This window comes from Boleophthalmus pectinirostris, unplaced genomic scaffold, assembly GCF_026225935.1.
Source record: "Boleophthalmus pectinirostris isolate CB_2022bp ecotype Guang Dong unplaced genomic scaffold, ASM2622593v1 HiC_scaffold_2, whole genome shotgun sequence".
NCBI classification, from domain to species: domain Eukaryota; kingdom Metazoa; phylum Chordata; class Actinopteri; order Gobiiformes; family Gobiidae; genus Boleophthalmus; species Boleophthalmus pectinirostris.
Genome location: NW_026571152.1, coordinates 24,048,968 through 24,073,867, shown reverse-complemented (window position 1 = coordinate 24,073,867; position 24,900 = coordinate 24,048,968). Strand labels below are relative to the sequence as shown.

The window sequence follows — 24,900 nt, the reverse complement described above, 5'->3', positions numbered from 1 at the left end:
ACTCCCGAGATTATTTTAATATCAGGCCGGTGTGGATTGCTGATAATGTTTAAAGGCAGGGCCCGCTGGACTGAGAGCTGCTAGTACCTATCTGTAATTAGTAACCGTTCCCTATCACTGATAAGATAAACCACGCCTGACCTTTTCCATTTGGTCGCCATGGAAACCCCACACCCCCAATCCCTGGACCCCCCCCCCCCCTGTATTATTTTAGTGATTAAACAGCAAATAGTGGATGAGATGTGAGGCAGTGATAAGAGGGCTGATTAATAATAGTGCTCTACGCGGTCCTGGGGGGGGGAGGGGTCAGCGTCAAATGGGCCTTTGTGGTGAATAATGGAAATTTAAGACGGAGCGAAATAAAAGCGGAGGCATGATGAGAGTGTGAGGGGACAGGGCCACACTATAAGGGGCCACATATAAGTGCTAAGTGCTGCGGCTGCTTGGCTGGATGAATAATGAATGGCAGGTCTCAAGGTTACGTTTAAGCTGTGGTTTGGAAGTGGACTCACCTCATATAAAGTGAACTGCTGATTGCATCACTGAACTAAACTTCCCCTGAAATTCACACGCTCACAAGATAGAGCCTACTCCCACTATGTGTGACAGTACAGGATGTGTACTTTATTTATAAGTAAATAGCTGATCTCAGTCATGATAATTAGCCGTTTGGCATACACAATAACAAATGTGGATAAACTGCTTACAGATCCAATTATAAATAGTAATGGTTTAGTGCTTCTGATTTAAAACAAATGCATGGGGCCTATATTATAAGTAGGAGCATTTACTTTCATTTACACTAACTTATATCCTTGTGCCAATTTTGATTTGTTAGTAAGGCCATGGGGCCTGCTTGGTCAGATGCCTGAACAACAGTGGAATTATCAGCATTAGATATTATTATAATAACAGTATTCCCACACCAATGTTTAATCCCAGCCTCTCCTGCTCATGGTCTCCCTGTGATAGGACTGGCTGTATCAGTACAGGGAAACAGTAAGTGTCTATGCAAAGTGGGAGCAGTTGACTCAAAGGTCAGCGTGGGCTCCTGCCTGTCAGATGTGGAAAGCGATAAGCCCATCTGGACAGCAGGGGGCACACCTTCCCAAACCGGGACAGGAAACACAGTAACATCAGAGGATACCTGGATTTTGCTTAATTGGGCTGTGGCTCATCAATCTGAAAGATACAAATGTTTCCCAAATGTTTTCTTTCTTTTGTAAATTTTTACAAGACTAAAAAATGTTAATAGTATGATTTGTTAATATTAAACTGTTCTGAACAAAATTATCATCAAAAGCCCTTATATATTTAATTCAAATAGAGTTAAACAGGTCCACATGAGGAGGGTCAGTGGGGGAATGTAATATGTGAGATAATGCATTCTGCTTGAGTTCCAGCTCCAGAGGAGATAGTGTCGTCCACATACAGTGAGTGATGGGATCCGGATCAGATTCAGGTTGAGACTAGAGCGGGGTTTAAAGGCACATATGCTGTATATGGTGATGCTAGAGTAAGCGAATTAGGCTGGGCTGACGGCTGAGGAGGCGAGAAGTCGGCAGAAAAGAGGATAATCTTTTATCTTTCCTCCTCCCAAATGATTCTGTGAGTCTGTATCTCTGACAGCTCCACTTTTGCCTCTTTCATTATTTATTTATCTATTTCTGCTTTGTGTGAATTCAGCTAAAATACTTCTAAAGTGCTTAATGACCCTATCTCCAGCTCAGATCTGCTGCCACATGCTGCCTTCTCTCCGCTTTTCCATTTTTTCTTCTTTTTTGTCAAGATATTCTCTGGCCCGGCACCCCGACGCGCTGCAACTTTATCAAAGCCACAGCGACACGCCTGATTATTGACAAATGATTCCTTCATAGAACGACAGAGATGGGACGGGCGTGTGTGGAAGCCCCCTAAACGGGCACACACCCCCAGCAGGCCTGAGGAGATGGTCGAGTGTCTATCTGATTCTATTAAGAGCTTGGTACTTGGGTGAACAAAGCCCCTCGCGCCCCGCTACGCATTAGCTGCCATTATACGCTCATGAACTTTGTCACAATCACAATGGTGCTGCTCATTCTCTCTTTCTGCATACTCTGATTCTGCTTTTGTGAACTTAAAAATTAGATCTTTCAGTTGTGCGTCAATGAGGGTGTACTGTTAGACTAGGGTTAGCAAATAATTAATACCCAGACACTAATCAATGCTAATACAAGTATCTAAAAATAGATACGAGTAGGTATCATGGTCATATCATGGTCATAACATGATAGAAAGGTCTTATAACCACATGGCAACTACTAGAATATCTGCATGAAATTAGGCCTTTCACAATAAATATTCGATTGTGTTTATATAATATTATGTTTTGGGTCAATATTTATCGTGTTGTTTGCACTACTGGGACATTTTTGGTTATTTTTTAGGTATATGAAGATTTAAGGCACAAAAGGTTCTATCACTCTTTACAGATGCAAACTAAGGACTAAAATGTTTCCTTCTACTATTTATTTATTAAAGCGTATGATTTGTTTTAACAATATTGTACAATTAGAATAGTTTTTGAGGTTTAATTCTACTTTAGGGTTTTTATGTCAGTGGCATAAATTACTTTCAATATTGTCTTTTATTGTCTATATTTACTTCAGGAATATATTAAATTTCAAAATTCGTCATTGTGACAGGCCTATGAAATCTGGGCCGACATAACTATGACAATAAAATAGTTTGAAGTTTACTATAGGACTGTATATTTGATGGATTGTTTTTGTTACCACAGCAAAAAACAAAAAAACACTTGAAATGAAGTATGGTGACAAGACAATGGCTTATTCATCACGAGGACTAAACTAATTTGTGTAGCAACCACTGTATCATGTTTTCAAGACATTGTGGGTGTACAGTTATGAGGAACCTGGTGAGAACAACCCAATCATTAGTTGACTAAGAACTAATGTGTTATCAGGTGTACTCTTTGTAAAAGGCCTGTCTTATCAGCTTTATCCTAATCGGGGGACTTTGAGGCCTGATGGGAGCGATGGCAGCAAGATACGAGCTGTCGATGTGTTCACGGGGACGAAGACGCTGCAAAGTTGCCAATGAGAACTTTGATACCAACATGACACAGCCAGTCTGAAGTATGGCCTGGAGATGACCTGGAAAAAGGCAGCTTCAAACTGTAAGGGGGCTAAATATTGGTTGGTTGGCCTGGTTTATTCATTTTGTTTGTTGAATTTTCTGTTAATGGCAGTAACAGTTCCAAATGGATCCAAGATTTCTATTCTCACACCAGCCACAAGAGGTCAGTAAAAGGACAAATCTGATTTCGCTGCTAAACCCTTTGGTAGATAAAGCACTGGAGCCCCAAATCACCACATTTTGACCCCTGGCCTGCACCAACTTCTCAGCCCCTCCTTCACGTCAGTCCAGTTTGGTAGCGTGTGGTGGCTAACGGCTAACGAGGGTGTAGTTTCTTAACATTCATCATGGCTGAACTCTGAAACTTTATCAGCAGCGGAGAGCGGCGCCACAGCCCCGGCCCCGGCTTTCTCAGCTCTCTGATAGGAGCGATAAGACTCTGATAGATTACAGCCGATTGTTTTACTCCGGGGGACACTGCTGCTGCTCATACTAATACACAGAGAGACACAGAGGAGGAGAGAGGTTAGAGGGGTATGGACACGTACAGTCAGAACAACTACTGCTATCACATAAAGATTACACACATTATGAGAGAACTCTACTATAGAGCTGTCATTGCAAATCAAGATCCACAGTTAATAATGGGAAGCACATTGGACTACATATGTGTGTAAACAAAATCTTTTTTAATAGTAGTAGTAGTAGTAGTAGTAGCAGCAGTAGTAGTAGTGGTAGTACTAGTAGTAGTAGTAGTAAAAGTGGTAGTAGTAGAAGTAGTAGGAGGAGGAGGAGTAGTGATAATAGTGGTAGTGGTAGTAATAACAGTAGTAGTAGTAGTAGTAGTAGTAGTAGTAGTAGTAATAGTAATAGTAGTAGTAGTAGTGGTAGTGGTAGTGGTAGTGGTGGTAGTAGTAGTAGTAGTAGTAGTAGTAGTAGTAGTAGTAGTAGTAGTAACGAAAGTAGTAGTACTACTGCATTTTATTTATATAGCGCTTTACAGAACACATATTAAACCAGACAAAAGAGGAATAAACAAATATTACAGGAAAGATAAAAACAAGAAAAGCAGTGGTTTAACTAGAACTACTAATACAACCATCACTACTGTTTCAACAATTATAAATAAGCTCATAAAATAGTTTTCCCATGCACAATAACTTAACAACATTTCCTAACATAACAAAAAGTAACATTTTTTGGTGGATAAAATAAACACTGACTTATGACATGTATCTGCTTGTAAGATTAGATAAGAATTACTAGTACATCTTTCAGTTTGAAAAGTGTCAACAAACTTTTATCTTTTTAATTTTTTCCATTTTTAACGACATAACATTTTTGTTTACTAGTTGGTGATGCAGCCCTTGCCCTTGTTAGCGTGTAAAACTGTTCAGAGCCTGACCTGTAGTGTGCACGTCAGCAGTGTGATGCCTACAAAGAGAATATAGGGCTGATGTGAGCGCAGCCGGAGGTGTTGCTCTTTGTTGTGCGTCCACAGAGAGCAGGGAGTGGACAGCTCAGAAAAAGGAGAGAAAACAGCAGAAAAAAAGCTGCCTCTGATAAAAAGGTCCGATAAGACAGGAGTGTGTGTGTGGAGGAGTTGGTATCAGTCTTATCTATCAGTCTTTTTCACTGGGAGCCTGTGTTGTTTTAGCCCTTATCTAACAGAACCAAAATGCCAGGAACAAAAAGACAGAGAAGAAATGGCCCTGTGTGGATTATTCATGGGGCCAGCCGATAAAATGGTGATGCTGAAATCAAGACCACGAATGAGGCCTCATTCAGTCTTTCCCAGAATGCATTGTGTGGCTGATTTTTACAGTTAGATGATAATAGCAGAGTAAAGGTGGTGTATAGCTCTTGTGCCCTTTCTGAAACCAGTGACTTCATACACAGGCTCTGCTAGGCCCAGATAAGACTAGAGACATGACCCAACGTTACCTTATAGGGCACAGGCTTCAAAGCCATTCAACTGGCAACTTTTGGGTTTTGTCACAAAAGAAGAATCACAATTCAAGTTTTGTACTTTACATATGGATAAAAATAGGCCTATAGATTAGGCAAATTATAATAAGGCAGTTTGTTCCACTCAATGCCAAAGTATTTCATGTTCAAAACATGCTATGTATTAGTAACAGTTGCTGAATACATCGATATTATACACATTGATTGTTTCTAAAATAAAATCAAAATCTATTTGTTTTACCAAAAACAACACTTATATGTCCCTTCTTTTGTGGGGATTAGATATGATGACACTGTTGGCGTGAGAAACAAGTCGTTTTATTTTTGTCAGGTTTTGTCAGAAGTTCGACAGGGGGTGAGTGAAAATGTGAGGCAGAGAAGGAGGGGTCCTTATGTTTCACACTTGACCCTCTGTTTAACCGTAGGTCTACTGCTGCCCCCTGCACAACTCTGAGCTCATGTTACCTGCCTGATGGGCTTCACAATATACTCTGCACATGTCAATAGAGCATGCATACTGCAACAACTAAACATGTACATTTCTTTACAATGCTGTTTATTCACTGTTATACAGCAGTTATCTTTACTCAGGGGAGGAGACTGCAGCAGATCTGAGGTTGCTGTTAGATATGCCTGGAAATAGGCTGACCTCAGTGACCCCAAATAGACTCTCTGACCTCTTCTTGACCCAAATTATACATTTAAAAGATTATACTCTCCAGGTGTACATATGATGCACTTTTTGTATAGTCCATTAAATGGAGCAGTAGACTCCTACATACTAGGCCCATCTCTGGGCCTAAACTCCCTGCTCAGCCCATCCTCTTTCATCGCTCATCATCATCACTACTGAGCACCAACCTATCAAAGCTCACTGACCTCTTACCCATGCACCTGCCTTGTGTGTGCCCATCACCATCATCAACATGTCTTAAACTCTTCTCTCTGGTTCTGACCCTCCAATGCCTCACTTGCCATACCCTGCTTCCGAATAAATACATTTCTCTCCTTTTGAGTTTGTCCAGATTGAAATATGTACACACCATTTCCATTCACTATTAACCATCAGTGTTTTTGAAGCAGATGTTAGTTATACTGGAATACAAAAAAGTGCAATCCAATGATAGCTCAAAGAAAAACTAGAATCAAAGATATATAGCATTTTTGCTATTGATGGCGCCACCTATTGGCTTGGCTCCACACTACAGCTCTTATACAGCTGAGTGCATCAGTGCTACCTGGTCTGTATTGTAGCAGACAGTGGCCATCAGCAGTAATCTGATTTATATTCACAGAGTGGTAGATATTCGTGAGAAGTGGAAAACTATTTCACACAGACTTATCGAGAGTGTGTCAGACAGAACGCCTGTGTGGTCTAATCTACCAAGGTCAGTGAGTGTAGCCTGGACAACAACATGTTATTCTACGGCAGCAGCATCCAGCAGCTCCCATCAGCAACAAGTCACACACTACTAAACATTTACATAAGAGTTGAATATATCAGGGTAATTCAAATGTGTTATAAGCCACATCTCAAAATCAAAAAGAAAATGTCCATTCAGTTCAAGGGTGCACTTGAAAAAATGAACCAATATTTTTTTGGAGTATCACCATGACGAAAACAGGAAACCTCTAAAATGTCTTAAATATATTTGTTGATTCATTATGTATTTGACAAATATAAAAATTACAATATCATTTTGTTTCCATTGTAAATTTTACCAGTTCTATTTGTAGGATTTTGTACTTTAAACAATATACTCAATATGTAAATGCAGCATATCTTCTAAACAGCATTCACAATCTTGATATTATCCATATTTTGATAGATTGGCCACCTCTAATGCAGTTTGGTGATGGCATTTATGAAATGCTGATAGCAGGACAGATAGAAACAAGTCTGAACAAAAGTATGTATTGCCTGAACAGTTACTCATTGCCTACATGCTTGGTCTGTATCTTGGTGAAGGTTGAGGAGGTCAAGGCACATATAAGGTAAGATAGGCATCAGTAGATGTTTTATGATGAATATAAGATTTTGATCTTTTCAAAGTTGGAGCTGAGTCCAGTATACTGCCTTATGACCTCAGGCCTTTAAATCCTTCATCTCAATTTACCGTTCAAACTCTTCCTAAACAGGAGCTGTTTCCGCTCCACATCACTGTACACTAAACTCCTCAGACTCACATCTAGTCCGGCACAATGGCCTCCCCACTTCAGGCCTGCTTTAGAGAAATGAAAAGAGGAACGTTTTTTCTGCTTTTCTGCCGCACCCCACCCTTTTCTCGATAGAAAGAAGGAGAGGAAGAAAAAAAACATAATTTATCTGTGTATTATCAAGAAAGGCAGACACTTTAATCACTCAGCTATGAAGTCAGTATTTCCATTCTTATCAGCGGCAGGAGTGGAAATGGAGAGGAGATAGCGTTGTGGGAGCCCATCGGTGGGCAGGAATGATAATGGGGGGGTGGGGGTGAGAGAGGGAGGTGGGGGGGCAGGGCTTCGGCTATTGGACCGCTGTGTCAGCTCTATCTGCAGCCATTATCAAGGCTCTTATCACACTCAGCATCAGGCTCGCTGTAATGGGGCCAGTTCAACTTTCCACATTATCATAGCGCCAAGACCTGCTTCGCCAAGGCTAGGGGTCTGGCTCAGACACACAGAGGGGTGGAGGGTGGTGGGGTGGGCTGAAAGAGGGGTGATAGAGGTTTAAAATGGATGCTCGGATTCATCTGAGGAGGTGGAGGAGGTGAGAGCGGCCCACGGAGGAATCTGAATCCACTTGTGAGACTGTTGTTGAAGGCTGGAGCGCGATGACATTGGCTTGCTCCTTGTTGCGTCTACACTCCTCAGTTCTGTTTACCTTCTCACTCCTCACACTTCCTGTTTCACTCTGCATCATGTGAACATGTATGAGACCAGCAGAACCACAAGCAAGCATCATTACAGGATTTTCTATCCAACTTTACCTATTCCAATCCTAATAAATGCCAATGTTGAGATACCTTAAAGGACATAGCCCTTTATTGTCCTTTATGTATTATATTGTTTTCTGATCTATGTTATGATCTTGTTTCCTCATCACAAACATATTTGGTGTTGTGTTCTGTTTCATTCACACATGTCATCCTGCATTTTTAGGCTGACTTCTTTTTCCAAACAGAACACCTTGTGATGTCATGTAGTAATACAGGGAGTGCTTTACTTTGTTTTTAAAATCTATACAGCTTCACGAATAATTTGGATGATTTCAGCCCAGGAATTCCCACTCAGTATACTGAACAAAAGGAAAATTATCATTTCATGACATCACAAGATGGAACAGAAGATTTTGATTTTTGGCGATGTAGACATACTAACAATAAAGGATTACTCACACATGTGTGAATAAAACAAAACATGACTCCAGTTGTGTTTTTGAGGAAGTAACAGCACTATAACATGGCTTAAAGCTCATAAGAGTCAATTTTGCGTAACATAGGACCTTTAATATAAATACATCAACAAAGTATCAGCAATTGGTCAACAAAAGTTGCACATTATCTTTGTTCATGGGCCACAGAATGTGTATGTGATGATATGATAATGAAGAAGTGAAATGCAATCCTCTTCAAATGGGCCTGATCATATGATGTAGACAGCAATCTTGCATGTCATTATTGAAGTTAGAAATTTCCAAATGATAAATCACAAATATGTCATGTTTGCCATTATTCATTTACTAATTGACTGATCTGTGTCTATATTAAAGAAAGAAAAATGAGCAATCAACAGAGCTAATCCTGGGTGTAGATTTATTAGGAGCATTGGTCACCTGTGTGTCCACATGCAAGCACAGTATGGAGGGATGATTGGCAGCTCACTTATCAGTGCTAGAGCCAGAGAGTTTACACAAGCACAAAGCCAGCCACAGCAGTGCATCCGAGCAACACACAAACCCTCACAAACTCACCTTACACAAAATCACACTGGAACCCATTGTGCCCACTACCGGCCTCTGTTGGTCACATTGAGAACTGCATGACAACAGCAGCCCCACAGCACCAGTGTCCCTGCTCTGTATGAAAGTGCAGACTGGGGCAGGAGCCAATGGTCTGGACCTACTGCATGGAGGTGAATCCCTGGAGGACAATCCAACGTCTCCTCTTTCTTCTTCTATTGTTTTGGCTTCAGAATGCTTCTTATCGTCCATTTCCTCCTCCTGCTGTTCTATCTCTTTTCTTCCTGGTCAGCCCGCAGTAAAACCAGAGCTGGCATTAGTATCATGAATATAAAATGTACTAGAAGATACTCTAAAGTACAATTTCATGTCTGTTTTACTTTGAATCAATCTATAGCTATATATCTTTTTTTTAATTAAGATATATATTAATTAATATATATTAATTAATTAATGGTTGTTTTAGAAAAGGGTATACTGGAATTTTCTGTCATAGGGTTATGTTATAAAATGGTTTTCAGTATTTATTATACATTATTTATTATATTTATATAATATATGGCATGTCAAAAAGTGTTATTGAGACATGTCTACAAGTACATCACAGAAAACCTTGCAGAATTATACTAAAAACTAACAAACACAATCAAAGACTGTGAATCCCTGAAGCTGTAATATTTGGTGAGGAGTGTAAACTTGTAGACTATAGATTTGAATTTGTCCACTTTACACGCTAACAGAAGGAGTAGCAGGGTTAGAGGTCAAAGTGTTAAACATATGCATCCTTTATCCTTACAGAGACAAAGCCACCTCTGAACTCTGACCTCTGCAGCCACACTTTCATAATATGCTCCATGTAGGAACTGAACAATGGGCTTTGAGCAACAGTTGCACTGCTGGTAGTGTGTCTGTGCGGCTGTTGTAAAAGCAGGTCAGGCTGCCTTGTTTGCTCAGGTTAGCTTAACACCCCGGAACAGGGCGCTCGCACAGTAGGAGCAAATGGAAGTCTTATCACTGCTCATGATAGAGGGGGGGCCACCATAACACTATAACTTCTATAGCACACACAAGAGGGACATGTCTAGTGTGAGTGCAGTACTGACCATAGAGCACAACGCTGGAAAGGAAAACAACAAAATTTCCTGTCCTATTCTGCATAAACTGCTAACCTTGTAGAAACACGTTCTGAAATGTGATTCTTGTATCAGTTTGTCAGTTCATAATTCAGTCAGTTCTTGTCAATTCTTCTGGACGTGTTTAAAATGTGACATCTGAAAAAAGTTCTATTATTAAAACATAAATCGCAGATCTAAATCACAGTTGCAATGCTTGTCATAAAAGTCACAGTTATATATTTTCCCCAAATTTTTCAGCCCTGGAATACTATAAAGAGGGGTTGTCAAAAATACTGAAAGTTGAAAGAATTGAAAATCAGATACTAATAAACAGGAAAAATAGTATCAAAACTAGATATTAATTTATGCTAGTATCGATACTGACAAAAATCACAGGACATAATTTGACCTTTTCCAAACAGGGTTCTTGATCTAGTGTTGACAATTATGTTATATTGTTCAAAAAGAATATTATCATATGGTGTATATTGTGCTTATTACTTATAAAAATCAAGTTTGAACATGTAGTATAGTGACAACACTACTACACCAGCATCAATTCAAAACATTAAATTAAATTGCACATCGTATCTCTTTGGAATTCACATGATCACATCAAGACAACTGCAAAACAGGCTAGATGTGTTCTATCAGATTAGCTGACTGTTTTATTACATGGTTATATTTAGACCACTGTTACATTTTAAAGGTTTAGTGATGGACATGCACCAGCTTTACACCCAAACATTATAAGTATGTTATACTTTTATAGGACAATAAAAAGCAATAAAATAGCAAAAAACTAATTATTTACTTCCTGTTATGTTTTCAATATGCCAATCTTCATTTAGCATTGTAAAATGTTTGCTCATGAGTTTGTTATCTTTTCAAACAAACTGTTCCAATACAAAGCTATAAAATTTAAGATACCAGAATGTATAAGAAATATTTACAGAAAATTATTCTACAAAAATACTATTCATTTAATATACATTGATATGAATAGGATGACTGTGGATACTGTGTACTATGCAAGGTCAAGCCAAAAAGTATACTGTACTCATGACTCAGTGACATGTACAGAGATAAGATATTTGCAAGGCATGTGTGCAAATGTTTCAGAGAACTTCAGCAACACTGTGCTTCAAGATAAGATAAGATGGACTTTATAGATGCAACAATGAGGACATTCTCTTGTTAAAACAGCTAGTATAAGGACAGGATAAAGTGCAAAAATCATGAAAGTTTTAATGAACTAGTAATTATTAATTTGGTATGAACCTATATTTTTGGCAGATGTCAAGTTAAAGGGCCCATAATACACTATTTTATGATCTCTGTTATAATGTTTCTTCCTCATCATAATCATACCTATAGCTGAGTTTTGTTTCATTTACACATGTGTAACACACTAACCCTGCACATAGGGAGTTCTTCTCTCAAACAGAAAACACTCTGTACCCCTTGTGATGTCATGTGGTAATAGAGGAAGTGCTTCACTGCGTTTTTAAACTTCACACACCTTCTCTAGAGTCATCTGGATAATTTCAGCCTATCTCAACTGAACTAAAGATAAAAGGTAACTGTTCACTTGAAAACTATCGCTTCATGAAATCATAAGGTGGAACAAAGTATTTTGAGCTTTGGAGATGTAGACAATAAACTAATAAACTGGGATTACTCAAACATGTGTGAATGACACACAACTCCAGGTATATTTTTGAGGAGGTAAAAATATTATACCATGATCTAAAGCAGGGGTGTCAAACTCAAATTCACAGAGGGCCAAAATAAAATAAAAACATTTCTCTTCTTTCGAGATAAGTAATGTTAAACCTTTTCTTATTAAAATAAATGTTTAATAATAGTTTTGCTTAAACAATAAATCCAGAACAAGCAAAATATAAAATAATAACAACATTTTAAATAAATAATGTCTTTATAGCATATCTGTAGCCAGCGGGCCAGTTATAATACATACTTGATATGATCTCGTGGGCCAATTATAATTATATCGTGGGCCAAATTTGGCCCCTGGGCCTGAGTTTGACATGTCTGATCTAAAGAGTACACTTTGTGTAATATAAGACCTTTAATATAAAAATAGAATTGCCATTTTACACAGAGATTAAGTATTCTAAAATACAGAACTGTCAGTTTTAAAAAGCGGACCCTAACAGAAGTCCTTAGAGCGTATTGCATTTAAAGGGTGACTAACTGCTGCTGGGCCAGAGAGCAGGTCACAGATGGTACATAAGGACACAGAGGAGATGGTGCAGTTGCTCAGGTTAAACAGCCTCCATCATCATAATTACCACCAGAGCAAACACAATGCTACTCTCCAGACCAGCTAATGTTTTCTCTGCTCTCTCATCACAAAAGGGCAAAGGTCAAAGCGCTTACAACGGCACCGCGTCGCAGTACCATAACTCACACACACTGCGGTCCCTTGGGTAAATAGCAGGAAGGGGTAATAAGTCATTTACACACGGAGCTCAAATGCAGCTTCCTTTGTAAACCTGACAACTTCCCCTGTTCTCCAGCTTAACACAACACACGGCGCCCGCATCGCCACATGCACAATACAATATGGATTTATACACACAGCCACACTGATACTGAAGAAAGCAATGCCACAAAGGAACTGCTGTTATCGTTCAACAACAACAATGTAAGAAGTATCATTTTATCTGATGTACAGTAACTAATCAAGCCATAAGGGTTCACAAGTATTCCCTGTGTGGGTTTCCGGAGTCGAGCTAAGGTTAAATATGTAACAAAGCTGGACCATGGTAATAATATGGTTGATATTGATAGAGATACAGGGTGGATGCAAATGTTTATTCGCTCAATATGTTTAGGGTTTAAATAAAGTTCAAAGATTAGCCGATTCAAACTTTACTACATTTTTTAGATTGTACTAGATATAAAGTGATCCAAGATAAGTAAGCATGTCCACATACGGAAAGTGGCATGTAGCTGTAGTCCCCAATGACAAGCTGTATTGCTAACTGCTGTAACATGTGGCAAAGATGTTAATGTGCTAACTGTGTTTGTAAAAAGAAACCAACAATAAAACTGAAGAGGCCAAGTGCTGACCATATCAAGCCAGTATTTTCCTTGAAGTGCCTATATACTGTTACTTGCTATAGTAATATTGTGTTACTATATGATATTCAGAAACTGCCATTGTTGCAGCATGACAGGGAATGTTGCTCCAATACATTTAGCTGCTCAGCTTTCCTTTAACAGCTATAGGGCAGGTGTTCAGCTTGTGCATGTCTTGACTTCACACCAACCAACTCTTGACTATAAATGTGTGAGAAAACTGCAGTTTTATGCAGCTCTTCTCACATATGAAGTTCTCTGATATGCATTTGATATCCAATCTTTCACCATCTGTTTCTCCTGATATCTGTCAGTGGAATCTGCCCAGTGCAAGTCATTCCGCTGATGTGGCTCTTTCCTCCTGCTCTACTCTAATAGAAAACCAAGATTTGAAAAAGCAAAAGAAAAAATCCAACTGATAATCATCGATGAACACTCAAATTTCCCCTACATGTCTGCCGTATCTCTTGCTGCATCTGCAATGAGTAATACGTGGTATTAATTTTAATTAAAATTTATCAATGACAATGCTTGTTAGGGAGGAGAGAGCCCAGAGTGGAGGGAGGGGCTGCAGAGAGAGTGTGAGAGGGAGAAAAGAAATGCATTCACACCTATCATCTAATTATACAACAACATTAATCCCATTAGGCCTGGAACTGATTGCCAGGGTGCGGCCCCACGCTGCTGTTGTTATTGCTGTGCAGCCTGGGCCCCTGCCTGCTCCGGCCTGATAACAACTCCAATCAGACCTGTGATCTGGATCTGCGCCGGAGATCGGCCCCGCGGCTTATCCCAAGTTCACATCGAGCTAAAAGCAGAACAAAGAGAGCACAGCAGCACACACAGAGCCGCACACAGGAGAGAGGCAGAGAAAGAGCACGCACCTCGCACAAACAATGAATTCATCCCACAATAGTGTGACCATAAAACCATCACGTGACCCGGGCCTTGTCTCACACTGATAAAGAGCTTCACTGGAACACTGTGACCAGACCAGACTAGACCACTACCATAAACCTATAGCTAATAGTTCAAGTAGAGAAAAATGGACTTTCTCCTGTTCCACAATTCTTCCGTAAAAGTTTGTGCTACAACAATTACCTCTGACATAAGCTAAGGCTTTCATAGTTTCACACTGTGCCTTTGATAAATCTAAAACAAACAAGTATAGTATATTTGACTGTTATATGTGCATAAAACCACACCTGCATTGTTCACTAAGTTGGACTATTGTATGTATGTGATAAAGCATGTCTGAAAGCAGCAGGAGGAGGAGGAGTGTCTGAAGAGGTCAATGGGACTTCCTTGTCTGGCCTCTGCAGGCGTCCTGGTTTGCTTTAAGTCGTGGGAGGCAGCTCATTATTCATGCTGACCTCTGAGCTGCACTTCTGAAGTCATAGGACCAACACACACAGACACACACTCAGACATATACACACACACACACACACACACACAGAGGCCCTATCAGCCCTGTGCATCTGCAGCGAGCTTATCTCTCTCCCATCAGCAGGCCTCACTATCGGCCCACATCTCTCTGTGAGGGGTGGGGCTCCTCGGCTGCCATTTAAACACATCACATTGCACACTGCTATGCCTGCTGCTGTTTACCTAAGAGCTTATTGTATTTTCCGCACAACTAAATTGCATAGCAGAAATACTTTCATGTATAAAATCAACAAAGCAGTAAGAAAGTTCAAATTACTGCATTTTTGTTAGTGACCCCATATAACTCTTCAAGTGTCTGGAAACTGCCCCAATCAGATAATCACCTAAAAAAATCACATGACAAATCTATTTGAGATCTAAAGAGCCTCGCCCAACTTTAGGACAACAAAACTGCCGCAGAGACAAGAAACTCCAGGCTGAAGGTAAGTTAGCTCAAAGCAATACCAAACAAAGCTAATGCTATCCCTTGAATAGGTAATCGAGACGCTTGTTTTTACTCTGTATCCACCATAATTGTAATCATCTGTCAGTCACCAACCGCTAACAACAACACAGTGTAATTAAAGTGCCCTCCACGCTCCATCTCTTGCTCCATCTAGCCCCCCTCCCTCCCTCCTTATCAGCCTTACCGATCGCCGCCACGTTTTATCAAGTCTCCCATCTCAACCGCCAAAATATAAGCCCGGGAAGCAGCCTCGTGGGCCGCCTGCTGCTATCTCACCATCAAGGAGAGTGCTCTTATCAGGCTGGGAGATCTCCAACTGTTGGAAGGATGACGCACAAAGACACAGACAAATATCTATGTGCTGCACAAATAAACCTTATGCTCCTCCATGCAGGCCACCAAAAAGCTCTGGACTTCAGCCATTGTTGTAAGACTGCTCCTCATACTCTGTCCACTGTGTAGTTCAAGAAGTTCTTTCAGGTCAAGCCCCAGAGTTTGTTTACGCTTTATATTACTTTTTGTAGTATTAATAGAGTTGTTATTAATGATTATGAGAGAACAATACTGGCTTGCTAGTGTATCATTAGATAAGTCTATTTTATTGTGTTGATTTTATTGCGATGCATTACTCATCAAGATTAATAAAGGAGGTAGCAGTTTAGTTTGTACTTTATGGCGGCTGTAAAGAAAGAAAAAAAAAGTAAATGTTTTTTTTTCTTCTGGGAGACTAGTTTGTTTATACTGTATGAAAGCAACAGCACAAGAGAAAAAATACCCATTGTGCCGAAAGATGGTGGGCTTATTAGTCCTGACGGTGGTGGTGCCAGACCTACATACCCCTAGCCTCTTATCACTCTTTACTCTCTTCTATCAAAATGTCTGCCAAATCACGAGAGAGTCACAGGGCTGAAGTCTGGTCCGGTCTACAGTGGGTCCTGGTGCCAGGCTGAATGTGAAGGTGGACCAGGAGAGCAGATAAAGGCACCATGACACCCCTGAGACCCCCACATGGACGGACACAGTCAGTTTATCAAGCCCAGGTCTGGATCTGCTGCTGCCTGCACCAGAGCTGTCTGAAGGGACTTCACAGCTGATAGGCCTCTCTGTGGAAATAGATAGGAACGCACTACACTAAGACATCTATCAATCTAAACTAATTTCTAACCAACAGCCAACTACTTACAGGGTACTTATAGGGTTATTATTAAACCTTACCATTTTATGAACCATTACTGTTAATAAAAAATATATAAAAGAACACAACACTTTATAGTTTGTATTCAGCTCTGCCATTTCCCTTTCATTGTCCTTCAAGGAACTGTTACTGGAAGTTGTAAATGAATCATGTAAGCTATGTAGACATAGGTCATAGGTAGAAGCTACTGTCAGTATAATAATTTCTAAAGACGACACATTATGCCAGTTATCTGATAATGTATACAACTAAAATCCAAACAATAAATCACAAAAAAAAAAAAATAAATAAAAAAATATATACTAATAACATAAACTCTGTAACTTATTGCTTAGGGACCCATAATAATAGGCTGTCCTTTACAAAAATCACTGAAATTGACAATGTAGGCTATGTCTTTACACATTTACTGAATATGTTTGGCCATATTATCTATATCTGAATGACTGTCTCAAAGTTAATAAACACAGTTGGGGTCAAATGGTGGTTGCAGTGATGATCAACCAATGACACATTCCTTTTTTTTTTTTTTTTTTTTTTTAACTTTAACTAGGCCTATTTATTCACTCTTTCATTTGGCAATCAAATATTTCACAACGGCATAATCTACAGTCTTTTTTTTTTTTTTTTATCTCTACCTGCATCTCAGTCTCAAATGGAGTCAGGCTTGACTAGAGACACTAGAATATGAATTGCATGTGATAAAAGAAATCACATTATTCAAGTCTATGTGGCTTAAACTTGAGGTTTGAGAACACGCAGTTGAGCAATCACAGATAACATGTTATTATTATTAACTGAGGGAACAGGCAGCACAGCGCCGTTTAAGCAAGCCCATTGGGACCAACATTCAGAACCACAGACCTGAACAGACCCGGGAATTCGGTGCATCACATCATTAATATGCTTCAGCAAAACTTGAACATCAGTCACCCGCGATAAACCTTCACACGTTTTATAAACAGGAAGCAGCCGGCACAGAGTCAGCCAAACGCCTAAGCAAGAAAAGGGCCTTTCAAGGCGGCCTATAAGATGCATTATTGAGTTAAAAGGATAGATGAAAAAAGATCCAATTGTGAGCGGCTATCAGCGGGAGTGATCGGCCAGGTCTTATCTGACGCCCCATCAGTGGAAAAGAGAAGTGAAAAGCCACGGGGGAAGGAACGCCACGACGCCGCTGCCTCACACAAAACAAATAAAACACATCCAATTTTCATCTTTATCAGTGCCTACATCGGATCGCTGCTTATCTGTGTTCACATCGCCTTTTTCAGAGAACACTGACGTTTCCACAACAGAATTAAACAGGAAGCCACAGTCACAGCTGCTGTTGCGCCAATGGACACAACGCCAATATGGAAACTTTTGATAAGCTTAAGAATGTTTAGCCTACACAATATAATTATGAATGTGGGATTCAGTGTTTAGTGTAAATAGGTCTAGGTCTATTTAATGGCTTTAAAGTGGGGATGGGATGTAAGTAACCTGTATGTGAAAAAACGGCACAAAACTAAAAGTAGCCTAGTTTCAGCCCTAAGACCGTGTTTAAAGATGGAGACACACATCAATAGGTCTATATCAAGTCCAGCTGATTCCACTCCAACATCAGTTTGAACTCGTGAACTAAACAGGCCCTTAAGTGACAGCATGGACGCTCAAAGCACGCGGATCTCCCAGAGCGCACAAGGGGGAAACGCACGAAGACTGGAATCATCAAACCAAACTGAGCCAAAACTTTGGGTTCTTACTCTTAATCTGCCGGGGTTTGCTTTGCTTCCTGCGAGACATGGCAGGGTCTGTAGCTTCTTTCCAAGCCCGATGTGGACTGACGGGACAGCACGGTAGAGGACAGTCCTTTCGTCTTCTTCTTCACCGTTCACTGACGCGTCGCGGCGCTCCGTCCACCGATCAGAGCAAGCCGCATGACCCGCCGCTGCACTCTGGGAATTTCTGCCTCGAACCAGGCTCTCTCTCTGCGTGACAAGCCTCCGCGCTGTCCTGGTTCAGTCTAGGTCCTACTTCAGAGTCCACTTACTTTGCTCTGGCCACTTCACTTAGAAAAAAGCATTCGTGCCACTCTATTCACGATATTCTTTCGCTGGACTCGCCTCAGACCAGTGCTAGCTCGTCGGTCAATTAGTCGTTGTCTTGGATCAACAGAATCGCCGTAAAAGTCCGAGCAATCCGAGTGTCAGCGGGGTCCTAGCGGTGTTCTCTGTCAAGTTTCCCGTGTCCGTTCCGCCCCCTTGTCTGCCTGCTCCGCGGATGAACCGGGCACAGTCTCGGTGGAGTTCGAGCGCTACACTGTCCTCCGTTTACTACACAGCAGCACGCGCGCCTCCACCACGCCCCTTACGTATGACTCAAGGCAGCGCACTTACCTCCCATTGGCTCGCACTGAACCTTGAAACAAGCTGGCAAATACAGTACAGAAACAACAAGTAGCTCGTGGTTATCAAAAAAAAAAAAAAAAAAGTACAAATCAGCAGGTAAATAAATGTTTTGCCCTCTCCAGCTGTCATGTATTTTTGTTTGCGCTGGTTTTGATACACTTCATTTAGGTTACGATGGCATGCTTAATCCTATTCTAAATCGATATTGTTTTAATTTAGCCTACTAGGTTTTTATATAAAGCCACGTGAAAAGAGCGTATTCTTCATTTATTGATAGTTCCTTCTTTTTCTCTGGTTGTAATGATTATAGTACTATATATACTGTGATAGGTGGTTTCCGTAAAGCTGAAACCTATAAGTGGATTCATTAAAGTGTATTACTAAAAAGACAAAATGCCTCACACATTCATGCAAAGCAACTGCCTCTCCTCAAGTGTGTATCTCATCAAAATCAGCTCAATGGCACCATCTAGTGATATAACAGTATATCGACATCCAATAGAAAATCTTTTAGGGCCATACTGTTTCCCAACAGTAGATCTAACCTCCTGAAATGCTGATATGATTCATAGCAGCTCACATTGTTGCAGATCAGAGCTATGCAGTTCTTTGGGCTGCAGACAAAAGGAGTGATCTTTTAAGCTCTCATCAAAACTAAAGGTGCACTAGTGTAACCGGTTCATATACATATATACTATATAACTGTATAATTACACAAAATTGTTATTTTGTTTTATTCATACCTGATGCACAGTAATAAAAAATATTACATTTATAGTAGAAAATAGAGTTTGCTTTTTCTTTTCACATTAATAAATTAAAACCACAGAGCAATACACACACACATATATAAATATATAATAATATATAATAACTGTTCCTAGTACTGCACTTTTCTGGACTGAGATGTCTGTTGTCTCTCCTGGTATTGGCTGTAGCCACTCCTCCAGTTTGGGTGTTGCAGTCCAGAGTGCTTCAATCACCATGGGCACCACCTTCCAGGCCTTCTCCAGCTCTTCCTTGAGCGCCTAGTATTTCTCTAGTTTCTCATTTTTCTTTTTCCTAATATTACCATCGCTTGGTTTCGCAATGTCCACTACCACGGCTTTGTTCTCTTGCTTATCCACCACCACTATGGCTGGTTGGTTCTCCATCACCATTCTGTCAGCCTGTATCAGTATCTGTCAGACCTGTTTTTGCCTTGAATGTTCCACAGTATGGCACACTTACCCATTGTACATTAATTCATTACAGGTGTATATATTGTTGAACAAAATTATGCCTTGAAAAACATGCTTATCATGGAGATATTTTAATACCATTCTGTGAACCTTTCCAGAAAAATTAATACTTCTATGTAGACTGCAATTTTCTTTTGTGATTTGCAGAATGTCAGTTCTTACTTCAGTTCACCTGTCATTTGACAATAAAAATCACTGGCTATTTTGCAGCACATGGAGACAGTTTTTTTTGTAGCTGTAGTTATTATTTATTTAGGCTACCGCTTAGCATTGAAGTAAATGTTGAGCAGAACACACTTGACAAACACACATTTTTTACTGATTATTGAAAAGTAAACAGTGTTGGCAAACCTGATCTGTGTGGGAGGACACATTTGTGGCTGTGTCTTGTCATTTTTGAAATTATCTTGCAAAGTGTAAAATATCCATTGTTCATTCAACATACTGCTGAATCACAATTACCCTACTGATTATTCTTCTACAATATATTAACTGATGCCAGAAACATAGATGACATCTTAGGTGGATAAAATCAATATAGTGTGACATATAACTAATGTAGAAGAAGGGGTGATAGAAAACAGTTTTGTAACAGTGGTCAGAGTTCAGTGAAGAGGGAATCAATAGGTCATATTTAAATAGGGACTTCACATAACAGTGTAAGGTCTCATGGAGAGTTGAAAGTACATGACACTGGAGTGGGAGGGAAACAGCCATATTCTCTGAAAGAGCATAATACACTGCATGCTCAGGACAGCCAGGATGAGAGCTGCACTGGTCCTGCTTTCTTTGCTGTCTGTATGGAGTCTAGCTCAAGGAGGACCAAGTAAGAAAGATTTCATACTAATATTAAGGTACTGGGAACTGGGAGAGCATATTGAGAAGTACGATATGATATGATTGATATGTTGGAATGCCTGTTTGCCTCACAGCACAGAATTTACTGCACTTAACTTACTGGCCTTGTGGTAGCTAATTTCATGTATCTGTGCTGGTTTGCTGATATTACCTTAGCCTGAAAACACTGACTCCCTGTGGTATTGTGTGTATGACCATATAATCTGCAGCCAGGAGCACTGACCCTGTGCTGTCCCTGAAGAATGGGCGTATTCGAGGAGAAGTACTGACAGTGAAAGGAACATACAGGAGAGTGCGGCAGTACCTGGGGATCCCTTTTGCCCAGCCACCAGTGGGACCCTTGCGCCTGGAGGCTCCGCAGGAAGCACAGCCCTGGGATGGAGAGAAGGACTGCACCACACAGCCACCTATGTAGAACAGTGTTTTCAAGCCTGCAGTGGTTTATGTTACAACAATTATCCTATTGTCTATGTTGGCAGGTGCATCCAGGATCCACAGATAATGGTCAATGTTTCAAAGACCATGGCCATTCACTTCGACACCCCGGATATCTCTGAAGACTGCCTGTATCTGAATGTGTTCACTCCAGAAGGAGCAGCACAAGGGGACAAGCTGCCAGTGCGTCTGTATAGAGTTCATGTATTCTCTTTGTTTAATGATCAAACAAGCAGTTGTAATAAATAAATTCTTCCTCAGTGTGGGTGATGCATGTTTCATTCTAACCCTGTGTGTCTTTCAGGTGCTGCTGTGGATCCATGGAGGTGGTCTCACTGTAGGGGCGGCATCCCAGTACGATGGCTCCTCATTGGCTGCTTATGAAAATGTGGTGGTAGTCATTATCCAATACCGCCTTGGCCTTCTGGGATACTTTAGGTAAGGATTAACAGTTGCAGTTAAAAAATTTAGTCAAATCCAATGATTCTAATGTAAACTACTGTAATTATGGAGCACTGGAGACAAGCATGCACAGGGGAACTGGGGCTTCCTGGACCAGCTCATGGCACTGCGCTGGGTGCAGGACAACATCGAGGTTTTTGGTGGAGACCCTCAGAGTGTGACTATTGCTGGGGAGTCTGCAGGAGGCATTAGTGCTTCTATACTGGTAAAGTGCAGCACTCAAACAGTAATTACACTGCAGTTATTTACACTGAATTTGTGCTTGTGTTTAACAGACTCTATCTCCACTCGCCAAAGGCCTCTTCCAGAAAGCCATTTTTCAGAGTGGGGTGGCAACACTGGGTAGCTACACCACAAACAATCCTTTGAGCCATGCTAAGGTACTGAACATTTATGGACACCGTTTTACAATAACTTAATAAGTAAGACCTTAAGTGACATTAGATGTGTTTTCAAAACCAACTAGCATATTATAAAACCTGTTTTAACTTATCTGCTCCAGATTATTGCCAACCTAACGGGATGCTCCCGGAGTACCACAGAGGAGATGGTGGGTTGTATCAAAGCGATGACCAAAGAACAGTTAGTGGCTACAGCAAAAATGGTATGTATATATATATATATATATATATATATATATATATATATATATATATATATATATATATAGTGAGTGCAGTGCCATGCCTCAGCCACACAGTGGCACTATAGTGCCACACAGTCTTGCTATGATACTTGTGTACAGATGCAGATTTACCTGGGGGCTGTAGTAGATGGTGAGTTTCTCACTAACACAGCTGAGGAGCTGCTGAAAAAAAAGGAGGTGATGAAAATCCCTGTGATATTGGGCATTACTAATCACGAGTTTGGATGGATCCTGCCTCAGGTAACACATGCCAATACAGATAGAACCATAAGTAAAAACTGATTCTTTAAAACTGTAAAACTGTATATGATCTCTTGAAGGCATTTGGTCCTCCTGGCTGGGAGCAGGGCATGAGCAGGGAGGCTGTTATGTCAGTCATAAACATGTTCAATCCTGCTGGGGTGAGCCTCATCAATCAGACTTCACTTTGCATATAGTGACAATTAGCACAATACATAATCAACAAAACTGACCCAAATAGTACGATAAAGAGTATCTCATATGTTGTAGGCATCCTTTGCTAACAGCCTGATTGCAGATGAGTACTTGAGAGATGCCAACACTCCTGAGCTTGTGCGGGACAGGTTCACTGAGGTGATTGGTGACCTGCTCATGACTGTGCCTGTGGTGGGGATGGCTGGGTACCTCTCAGGTAAGGACCTATTTCGCCTACCATATGTGAGTAGACCCATCCTGTTATTGCTTGTCTGGGTCATATGACTGCCTGTCTGCTTCTTCAGATGCTGCAGTTCCAGTGTATTTGTATGAGTTTGCATATCGTGCCGAGCTTTTCAAAGACTCCAGACCAAGTTTTGTGAAGGCAGATCATGCAGACGATGTGGGTTTTGTCTTTGGGGCATGTTTCTGGAATGCAAACATTAAAGTCATTGGTAAATGTACATTTGTTTGCCCCTCGAATACTGTGATTAACAATTGAATTAATAGATTTTTGCTTTTCATTCAAAATACAGGTAATTTTACTGAAGAAGAGGAGACTCTTTGTAGAAACATAATGTCCTATTGGGCCAATTTTGCACGAACTGGGTGAGTTGCCCAAAGCTCAATATCGCTCAATATATAATAATAATAATATAATAATAATCAAAATCAGGTGTTCCAGTCACTTCCATGACCACAGGTGTATAAAATCTAGCCCCTCGGCATGCAGACTGTTTCTACAAACGTTTGTGAAAGAATGGGTTGCTGTCAGGAGCTCAGTGAATTCCAGTGTGGTACTGTGATAGGATGCCAGATGTGCATCAAATCCAATCGTGAAGTTTCTTCGCTCCTAAATATTCCACAGTCAACTGTCAGTGGTATTATAACAAAGTGGAAGCGATTGGGAATGACAAAGTCAATTGTTACAGACCTCCAAACTTCATGTGGACTTCAGCTCAAGAACAGTGTATACAGAGCTTCATGGAATGGGTTTCCATGCCCGAGCAGCTGCATCCAAGCCATACATCACCAAGTGTAGTGAGTCACCAAGTGAGTTGTGTGGAGTGATGAATCACACTTCTCCATCTGGCAATCTGATGGTCAAGTCTAGATGTGGTGGTTGCCAGGAGAACCGTTTGACTGTATTGTCCCAAGTGTAAAGTTTGGTAGAGAGGGGATTATCATGTGGGGTTGCTTTTCAGGAGGTGGGCCTGGCCCCTTAGGTCCAATGAAAGGAACTCTGAATGCTTGATGATTTTGAATGATTTTGGATAATTCCATGCTCCCAACTTTGTGGGAGATGTTTGGTGATCTTCTTTTTCACACTTTCCTGCACCTGTGCACAAAAGTAAGGTGCATAAAGGCAGGGATGAGAGAGTTTAGTGTGGATGAACTTGACTGTCCTGCACAGAATCCTGACCTCATACCCGATAGAACACCTTTGAGATGAATTAGAGCAGAAACTGAGAGCCAGGCCTTCTCTCTCTCTCTCTCTCTCTCTCTCTCTCTCTCTCTCTCTCTCTCTCTCTCTCTCTCTCTCTCTCTCTCTCTCTCTCTCTCAAAACACCACAAACTGACTTGACATTTGTGTCCTTAGGTCTCCAAATGGGCCAGATCTGCCCAGCTGGCCTCAATACGACCAGCAGCAGCAGGCCTACATGGAGCTGAGCCTCACGCACACTGTCAAACACAAACTGAGGAGCCATCGCGTGCATTTCATCACCAACACGCTCCCCCAGAAACTACAGGAGCTGGCAGCTGCAGCAGAAAAAACTACTGATTGATTACTGGGTCCACTGATTTTACAATCAGTACTGTATTTCTGTTTTGCGACAGGTTTGAAGTTTATTTTTCTACGCAATGTACAATAAAATGTATTTGCAAAACCACTACCACAGCAAAATCACACACGTGTGTGATTTCAACACCCAATAAAGAACAATGATGTTGTAGCAACTTTGTAATTGCTGAAGTATACGTGTTCCTGCTCTATCCCTATTGTGTCCGAAGGGGGCTTTGGGAACGTACCCTCCACCTGAAAAATGACAGTGCATCTTTAAACATGAGAT

The 24,900-nt window shown here is 40.6% G+C and overlaps 2 protein-coding genes across 2 annotated transcripts in view; one reads left to right on the top strand and one right to left on the bottom strand.

Moving 5' to 3' along the window:
- The window catches only part of zfpm1 (zinc finger protein, FOG family member 1), an 82,122-nt gene extending 63,460 nt beyond the window's left edge, over positions 1-18,662 (bottom strand). Inside the window, exon 1 of the mRNA XM_020935221.2 lies at positions 18,107-18,662. Coding sequence (XP_020790880.1) covers positions 18,107-18,146 — 40 coding nt within the window. The 5' untranslated portion in view covers positions 18,147-18,662. The remainder of the gene's footprint in view (positions 1-18,106) is intronic.
- A 2,041-nt stretch (positions 18,663-20,703) lies between these two features.
- LOC110169625 (carboxylesterase 5A-like) lies at positions 20,704-24,756 on the top strand. The gene is made up of 13 exons (XM_020935185.2): positions 20,704-20,818; positions 21,060-21,261; positions 21,330-21,468; positions 21,590-21,723; positions 21,799-21,952; positions 22,023-22,127; positions 22,250-22,351; positions 22,493-22,633; positions 22,714-22,794; positions 22,904-23,045; positions 23,134-23,283; positions 23,365-23,437; positions 24,429-24,756. Exons 1-13 carry the CDS (start codon positions 20,737-20,739, stop codon positions 24,613-24,615), a joined length of 1,692 nt encoding a protein of 563 aa, XP_020790844.1. The 5' UTR covers positions 20,704-20,736; the 3' UTR covers positions 24,616-24,756.
- The last annotated feature ends 144 nt before the right edge of the window (positions 24,757-24,900 follow it).

Coding starts and splice junctions, on each gene's coding strand:
- LOC110169625 (XM_020935185.2), top strand. CDS start 20,737: ATGCTCAGGACAGCCAGGATGAGAGCTGCACTGGTCCTGCTTTCTTTG. Junction 21,953..22,022: donor GCATTAGTGCTTCTATACTG/GTAAAGTGCAGC, acceptor TGTGTTTAACAG/ACTCTATCTCCACTCGCCAA. Junction 23,046..23,133: donor GATGGCTGGGTACCTCTCAG/GTAAGGACCTAT, acceptor CTGCTTCTTCAG/ATGCTGCAGTTCCAGTGTAT.